This window comes from Stegodyphus dumicola, chromosome 3 (genome assembly GCF_044657685.1).
Source record: "Stegodyphus dumicola isolate Sdum_Otavi_A_Nest chromosome 3, ASM4465768v1".
Taxonomy (NCBI): Eukaryota; Metazoa; Arthropoda; class Arachnida; order Araneae; family Eresidae; genus Stegodyphus; species Stegodyphus dumicola.
Window position 1 is genome coordinate 151,661,105 of NC_140770.1, and position 9,443 is coordinate 151,670,547.

The window sequence follows — 9,443 nt, forward strand, 5'->3', positions numbered from 1 at the left end:
AGAATTTGTAACACCTATAGTTAACTCCTGTATAGTTCCAACTAATTTTGTGATGTCAATTATTCTAAAAACCAAGGTACTACGTTTGTTCTGAAAGGCGAATTATCACTACCAAGGTCTCTAACCATCAAACAAACAGGTGCTAAATTAATGCTTGAAGTTCCATCCCAGCGCCTGTGAGTGTTTAAATTTAAAATATAGAAATATAAAATTACCAGCTAACTTCGACATGGTTTCAATGCAAAACTTCGTTTCACAAACGAAATAAATTCAACACATTAAATCTAATCTAAGCAGAGGCTACAAAACTGCCTATACCCAGTGAAAAGAGCCAGAAAGGAAAAGGTTAAATAACATTTCGTTCATAAAACTGAAAGATAAATGCTACATAATCATAAACGGTTACATAAACAAAATTTAATACCTCTAAGTAAATAAATTAATTTATAATATTTCAGAAATTTGTTAATTCACATTAAAATCATGCCTTACGAAACATGTCGTCGGATATTCTACAAAACCCTATCCCACATCCTTGTACGCAAAGCCTGCCAATCTTAAGAGATAGTTACATGAAATTTTTCAAGTCCCAAATTATTCAATTTTAACAACTCATATCGAGTGGAATATCGAATTACAAACGTCTATCACCATGAACAAATAAATTACTTGAACGGAAAGCGTCTTGGATCTCGAGTTGCGAGCACTCAATTTGGCAAGCAAATTATTTTCACGCGTGTTTTGATGTAATTTAGGAAAAACAGGGACTTCAAGAAATTTAATTTTAATGTTTCCCATTGCTTAATTCCTTTTAACAAAGCCTGAAAATAAGAGTATAAGATTGCGAATTCGACGTGAGGAAATTATGGCCAGATTTTGTTGTAGGAAAGATCCTGAAGGCTTTGGCACTGAGGAGGTTTTTTTCTAACTTACAATATTGAATCTCTAGGCAATACCATGCACTTGGTAGTTAACAGTGAAGACATGAAGCAGTCAGAGGACCATAAAAATAATCTTGAAAACAAAGAATTGGAACAACTTCAGAAGCCTCAACAAAAGGCGACTGTAAAGAAAATTTCTTCAAAGCAGAAATTTGTACAGCAGATGATCTTTAATTTGAGAAGTTATTACAAAGTAGAATAAGAGCAACAATATCATCATGATAAAGCAGCAGCACGTTTACAGTTTAATGGTAATGCCATGTTTCACTTTGGAAACATTTTAAAACATAAATTACAGCAAATCGCATTTGAAAACTTTTGAATGAAACGAAGGTACAGTGAGTTTCAACAGAGTGCAGTAACGCAAAGAGACAAAAGAATATGACCCAGAAAGACATTACCTAATGTTTTCATAGAAGACGACTCCTCATTCGAACAATATTATGTCTTCCATTTCTGTTCATCATTTTCCACTTACGCCTTTCACCCTACTTCATACAAGTACAGTAAAATTAATTGAAATTTTTGTCTGTTTTATTTGCTTAAAATTGTGTTTATCTTTTTTGTCTTAGATACATTTTTTTGTAATATAAAGTTATTCATGGTGTATTGCTGTTTATGTAAGTAGTCATCCGTGATCCAAGAACAAATTGTCTTTAGATTACTTACGCACACTTCAAATAATTACCGGCCATCAGGTATAGATTATTCTTGAACCGAGATTTCACTGTGATTGTTTACACGAAACGAGCCTTCATCCACAGTGAGACCATGTTCATATGCACAAGACTTTTCGAATGATTAAATTAAATAAGAATTTCAACTAATTCATATTACGGATACTTCACAGAAAACTCGGAGAACTCACCATTTATTCTTAAAAACCCTTTAGAATGTTTATTATTACGAAGAGTAACACCGATAGTTCCACTAATGTATTATTGTAGCATTACTGTACACCAACAGTGCATAGTAATGAAATATAAGAATAATAACACCATTAAAATTTTCGTGCAAAAATTCACATTTTCTTACAATTTTTTTGATACGTTGTTCCTGTAGGTATAGATGAGTTATCCGTTGCATAATATCGTCGTTGTCTCCTACGGGAAGGAGGTGTTTGGAAGAACATCTTCGGATCAACTCGTTGCTGATCTTCATTCTTAAGCTTTCAGCTTTCTTCCTTCGATTCTGTCATCTGTCTATCCCCTAGAATGTACAACTGTGTATTAAAGCTCCGGCATTTCACACTGCAACGATTGAAACGAATCATGTCGTTGGATACTCTGTAAGAAATTATACCATTCCCTTACCTATAAGACATTGTACCATATATCAAAATTGAAATTACCTTTGTGATAAGATATGTTATTACTTTAGTGATAAGACTATAAGGTATTTCTCTCGCTTTCCTAGAGTGCCTTCGTGGTGTAGCGGTCAGCACACTGATCCGGTATTTCAGAGGTCAGCGGTTCGATTCCCGACGAAGGCTAATCCCGACATAAATTATGCTAAAGACGAAAATAAGTAAAATTATATTTATCAGTTATCATAAATTAAAAGTTATATTAAACGAGAACTTTTTTTAACTTTACTAGAATTTATAGCACTTATAATATTTATAGCACTTAGTTTGTTGCCTTTCTAGTCTGGTACATTGAAAGTACAATTCGCACAATTTTATTTCGAAACCCCACCAATGACCGGATGGATAAAGACCGCTGAACACTGACTTGGGTTCCTATCTCAGCTTATTGGCTGACTACATAACTTTTTTCGTGGTTTTCTTCATTCGTAATATTAATACAAACCATTTTCCCTTAGGAAATCTTCTACGAAGACATTCTTTTCCTTAGACAGATGACTTCCTGTGTTTTGTCATATTCAGTAACACAAAATAATGGATGAAACTTGCCTAAATTACTTATTTTCATTGCAAAAATCAGAAATGCGGGAGCATCTTATCCAGAGTACTTCAGAAAAGATGAGAGAGTTTAAAAGGAAGTAGAACTCATCGAAACAATCTTTTTTTTTTTTTTTTTTTTTGTTTTTTTTTGTTTCTGAGTGCATAGTCGAGAAAATTGAGCTTAAGCTCTAAAGCAGAGTTTTCCAATTTCTTTCTTACACCGACCTCTTTTAAAATTAGGGTTTTCTACGTCGACGCCCTTACATGTTTATTTATAATGTACGGCATACAGCATAATATTAATACAGATAAATTGCACATGAAAAACTCAAAAGTAACAATTAATCTAAGAATATGAATAAACATTTTGAAAAAAATTATCTACTACATTTACATGTTTTATTGTTTATTGTTATTATTTTTTATTTAAAAATACGAAGAAATTTTCCGAAACAAAATCACAGATTCAAATTGCACAAAAGTTCTATTTTTAACCAATGCTCTATATTTTTGCTGCATAATTTTTAATAGTTGGCATAAATTTGCTTTTCTCAAAACAACTTTTTCAAAACTATGCCACCAGTTTTGGGTCTTTCTTATTAAGTTATTGACTTCACTAATGGCTGCTTCTTCTAAGGCAAGACGAGAGAAAAGTCAATAAATAATGTTGGTCAGATAACAAATTTATTTTGGGAACTTCTCAGGGATGACTTTTAAATTCCACATTTCAGCTTAACCAATTGTTTTGACTTATTTGCATGATATAGCTTTATATTACCAAATAATTAATTATCAATGTTATTAACAGATATTTTTTAATAAAGAGGATCTTGATTATGCCGATCCATTGCCGGTGAATATTCAATTATCGACCCCCTTTAAAATTTCATCAATCCCCAAGGGTCAATACTTACTCCGCTGGAATCTCTGGTCTAAGGGATGCTTGCCTACCTGCAACCGGCAGTTCCGCAAACATATGTGTGCTACATTTTCTGCTTAGGGAATGGATCTCTACACAATTATCGAGAAACCCAAAATACACTTCCCGATACAAGGGCTTTTTTCAGAGTTGGTAGAGGATATTTCAGCAACAGACCTTCACCAATGTATATGTTCCTGTACAACAGAGCACCAACCCACGTTCCACCAGACGTAAGAAGTTATCTGGATATCATCTCTTCCGATCCAGTGGTTTGAGGAGAAATGGTGCCACACTAGACTCGATTGCAATCTGCTGGGTTTCGCTTTCGTTTTGTTTCGACATCTCATCAGCTTCATGTATGAGACTTCTCGTAATTCCTTGCCAGAATTCTAGTGAGGGCTGCACTTGTGTGCGATGCCTCTGGTGTAACCACCAGTTCATCCATCTCTGTTGTGCTGGGAGAGTGATCTTTGGAGCATTTGATGTAATTATTCGAAATTAAAATTGTTTTTTTAAACTTCTGCTTCATTATTGTGTCTGTGCCTCATCGTCTGAGCTGCACCATCAAGAGCCTTCTAAAGCTTTTGTTTCATTTCCCAACATGCATTCTATGATAATGATCGTCTCAATACATTCTACCCTCTTTCAAAGTTCACCCTATCTTTTTTTTAAATACCTTTTTTATATTTCGAAGAATAAGGTATAAATAGGAAAATAAGGTATTCTTAAAGGCATCAAAGTATTGATAAAACGTAATTATAACCAAATATTATGAATTAAAATTTTACATCGTGCTGTTTGCAAGCAATGCTAAATAAAAGCAATGCTACATGTCATAATATATTTCATATTGTCATAATATACTCTTTTTGTAAATTATTTTAAATTGCAAAATTGTGAAAATTTAAATTTTCAATAAATACAGTAATACACTACATCAGTATTGGGTATTTTATTTGTGTTATTTTCTAAGGAACAGAGATGGGAAAATAATCTCTCGCAGTGGCATTTGGCTAAGATAAGCTCGGTGGAAAGGGAAGATTTTCAAGAACACTGCAGAAAGACAAGAAATTTTATCACCATTCACCTTTAAATGTTGTACAATATCCCACAAAAGTTTCTGAATAGATAATATGGTTGCCATGCAATTTAAATGCGTTTTATTTATTTATTTATTTATTTATTTATTATTTTTAAGAGAGAAAAAAAATAGGGGAACGGAATTTGTTCCACTCTTGAAGGAAGGGTTTCGAAGCTACCTGATTTAATAATGCCACTGGAAAATGGCGCAATATTGCAGTTCCACCTAAGAAGGTTAAATCATCACAGCCAAATTCGTTATCAGATAAAATTCAAACTCTTAATGATTGAGAACAGATATTTTACTCTTAATGATAGAGAATGGATGGATGAAATTATAATTAATAAATTTATTAAGAATAATTAAATTTTTTAAAAACTGACCTCGGAGAACTTGTGGGGTTCCAACTTTTTATCTAACAGGTAAGTGTTTAGGAACCTCATGAACACTTAAATGAATAATCGCTTTATATCCCAAATAGCTACATAAACCTCAAGAAGGGTTAATTACCCTTTATTTCTCAAAATAAGAATTTAACAGGTGGTCCCTTTCTCAGGACGTACAGCAAAGCCTCCACTTGGGCTTGCACTCAAAGTAATAGAAATGAAAGTTAATTATTGCTTAAATAAAAGATATAGCCGGAGCTATTAAGATTTCTAAGTAGTTAGCCCCTAAATATCAACTAAGCTGTCGAAGCTATCAAGGGCCTGCTTAATAGCTTAGAGAGTGTAGCCAAAAGGCGAACGCGCGCTAGTCAGAATCTTTGGCTCTCTAACAAAGTCAGTGTAACTTCGACTTAAATACCGCTATTACTCATTTGCATTAACCGTGACTCTAAAAGCACATTCTGGTAGGAAATTGTAAGCTGAAATTAGGAGGGACAGAAAAGTAGCTTTCACTAAAGATAACTGTTAAAAACTTAGGATAAACCTTACAAACTAATTTTTTGAATACCGTATAATGGTCAACAGTGGTCTTGAGTACTGCCTTTCAAGACCACTGCTGCATGTTTATTCATCACTATTGTTTACTTTTGCTCACTGTTTCTGGGAGCCTTCCATGGGGCTGAGGTATATCTAAATTTAGATATTAAATCATAAACATATGTGTTGTGTCTCCTTTTCAACCAATGTCTTTTTGTCAATGAACTAGAAGAACTAAATTAGTCTCCTAACATTTTAAGCTAACAAGTTCAAGCGTATTTTTAAATATCCTCCAAAAGCATTAAAAAGGAAAATTATTTTACCTCGCTCGAAACCACGCATCATTTTGAGCATAGTCGGATTTTCGTGCAAATGGGAGGAAATCACATTGCGTTGGCTCTTAAAATACCGGCGTGGATTCCACGCGAGAAAGACTACCTGACTACTTTGCTTATTCCTGATACTTCAGATATGCTGTTGACGACTGTTAACAGGTTATAAGGAAATTTTCTTTCGACTCCTATAAGCTGACTGAGTTTAAATTGTAGTGCTGTATTTTAGTCCATACTATGAAAGTGTTCTTGTGATACATAAAAGAATTAGAAGTAAAATACATTGATTCAGCAATTATAAATTTAATCTAAAAATTATAAATCTGCAAGGGATCATTAGGGATCAAGTCTCCGTTTTATGGTAGCATGTTGATGAGCTGTGACTATCACAATCCTGGATTTTCCAATATCATCTGCCTATGATGTTTTTGAGGATAATAAATTTTCCAAACAAATAAAAAATAATTAGAAAAGGTTTTTTCTCACAAATGAGAAAATACATTTTTTCATTTGTGCAAGCATGAAACACTATACCCGTCATAATCAGTGACATATTAAATATGATATCCTATTCTTTTTCCAATAAAAATACTTTTAATTGTTTATGTATTTTTATGGAACACATCAGATAAAAAAATTTTTTTGCTTTTTAGGGCGTTATACTTTGATTTCTCGTCTTCGTTATATATTCGTCATTTTATCCAAGCATATTATTATATTACTCTCTTCGCATTCAAACTGCAGTAATCCCTACCGTAAAGAGGGACTGCATAAGATAACCATTTGTAAAAGGGAAGAGCTTTTTCTGAGTACATAAATAAACATGAGTACTGAATTTCACTCCTCTGAGACTGTGGGGATTTATATATATTTTAAATAACCATTGTTTTCTTTCCCATAAGCCTTCATTGCCTTAATTGTCAATGCCAGAATATTTAAATTTGGTAGCGCGTCTGAAGGAATGCAATCTTTACCTTCTGGAGAAAGAGTTTCAAAAGGAATACCGAGTTTCAGAAAGAAAATCAGGTAGTTTGGCTATTGCCGTCATCTTATAAGGTATTTCTCCCACTTCCCTAGCGTGCCTTCGTGGTGTAATGGTAGCACCCTGGGCCGGTATTCCAGAGGTCCGTGGTTCGATTCCCGGGGAAGGCGGTTGTTAATTTTTCATCTTTCCTGCTTCCAATTTACCTAATGTCTCTACAAGTGGCGCTCGAACTAAAAAGGGTTGTGGATGATGATTCTCCGCACCCAGGATTTGGCGACTAGGTCCCCTAAAACCCTAGTCGCCCTTTAAAAAGGATAGTATATAAGGTATTTCTCCCACTTCCCTAGCGTGCCTTCGTGGTGTAATGGTAGCACGCTGGGCCGGTGTTCCAGAGGTCCGTGGTTCGATTCCTGGCGAAGGCGGTTGTTAATGTTTCATCTTGCCTGCTTCCAAAAAATCCTAATGTCTCTACAACTTCTGTAGCGTGAGCTTCAGCTTTCGAAGTTATTGCTGGTTTACGTCGAAACTAGTGGCAGCATCTACTTTTGCTGCCACTAGTTTCGACGCGGTGTCAAGTAACAGGAGTTTTCTGAGCCCTGTAGCTTACTTTCTGCCACTTGTGAATATATTCAAATTTTTTTTAGTTCTTGTTATTTGAGTTACCGCCCTTGTGAGGCGTAGAATGTTAGCGTTGAGTTGATGCATTGTGAATTTTAAACAGTTTAATAAAAGGTACTTTCAACACTTCTCCTGTATTCCCCCTATACCAATTTACTACACATACAGTTGTCACTTAGAAGATAAGTAAGTGAATTCTACAAGACGATCACCTCTACTGACTCTGGGTAATAATTTTAGACAAGATTGTAAATTTTTTTCATATCTAGTTCTCTTCAATGAAAGCTACGGCACATCGTTGCTTTGAACATTAATTCATTCAAAGGATGGAGGTCCAACCCGCCTTAGTAATGGAGTTGTCTCCAAGGATTTAAAGGCTACCCTGAATATACATATACATATGTGATAAAAGCATTACTTCTGTAGATAATTTTGAGTCAGAAATAACAGTTAATGTCAAAAGAACAGTTTGGTGCTAAACACCACAAAAACCAATGTGTCGCAACTTTGCATAAAGCTATTTGGGCCTACTTGATCTGTATGGTGATAAGCTGTGCCAGCATCCATATCATTGGCCTAAGTTCGAGTTTCTGAGATGACGGAGACTTTGTATGCCTGAAATGTCTTTGCAGTCTAGACTAGCGGTTGCCAACCGGTGGTTACACGGACCACTAATGGTCTGTGATAACTTTTTGCTGGTCCGTCGAAAATTGGGACATTATTTATATTTTTATGAAGATTCAGTTTAAAACATGACGAGTAACAAACCTGTTATGAAATATGGATTACACTTTTTTTTTAGTTTCAGCTTGTATTTTTAGCGAAATGCCTTCTGAATTTAGCGACTTTTTAGCTACTTTTGCAGGTGTATGTAACGACATTTGAAACTGAGAATTGGCATCCATTTATATGCTGGTGTTATGAATGTTAGCGCTAACTGGAATTCTCTTTCCTTTTGAATTACAAACATATGCTATTGTAGTAGTTGATAACACAGTTTTTCTTCCTGTAAATAGGCAACTTTATGGGTTTTTATGAGAACCATTCGCATTCTTATTTATAATTGCATCACTGGAAGTTTCCGTGTTTGTTTTGCCTAATTGTTGATTCGATGGCGTCGTTGCTGAGTAAGCGATTATTATGTTTACGATAATTAAAAATTGGCGGCATAACTATCAGTTTATCGATACTGCTTTGCTTTTGCTGATTTGCTCTTGCTTTTCGTGAAGCTCCTTTTCAGTGATAGGGAAATGTGAAGCTTTCTGTACAAGAAGGTACGTTTTTTGTACTTTTCATGTAATTTTTCAATGTAAACGAAATATATGTAGTTTGCTGATTATTATTGTATAAATATATTTACCTTTTCTTTTAATTCATACTAGTGGTTCTCCAAATATAAAATTATATATGTAGTGGTCCGTGAAGTTCTAAGGGTTTACGACCGCTGGTGTAGACTGGCTGAACCTTCACTGCTGAGCCTTCAAAAGACTGTAAACCAGTAAAAAAAGCGGTAGGATACCCTTGAATCTGTTATTCAAGGCGCTGTCCATCAGAATTGCAAAACTAAGGAAATTCACATTACCACATTATAAGGTATTTCTCCTACCTTCTTGGCGTGCCTTCGTGGTGTAGTGGTTCTGCACGCTGGGCCGATATTCCAGAGGTCCGTGGTTAGATTCCCGGCGAAGGCGTTTGCTCATTTTTCATCTTTCCAGCTTCCAAAATACCTAATGTC

At 34.8% G+C, this 9,443-nt stretch overlaps 1 protein-coding gene across 3 annotated transcripts in view; it reads right to left on the bottom strand.

Moving 5' to 3' along the window:
• Nucleotides 1–9,443, bottom strand: part of LOC118180020 (protein phosphatase 1 regulatory subunit 42-like) — a 57,168-nt gene that overhangs the window by 16,939 nt on the left and 30,786 nt on the right. For 2 of the 3 annotated variants that reach the window (XM_085813488.1, XM_085813487.1), the window contains exon 2: nt 1,977–2,150. The exons of the other annotated variant lie outside the window; for it this stretch is intronic. In XM_085813488.1, coding sequence (XP_085669614.1) covers nt 1,977–2,102 — 126 coding nt within the window. In that variant the 5' untranslated portion in view covers nt 2,103–2,150. The remainder of the gene's footprint in view (nt 1–1,976; nt 2,151–9,443) is intronic. 3 annotated transcript variants of the gene reach the window in all.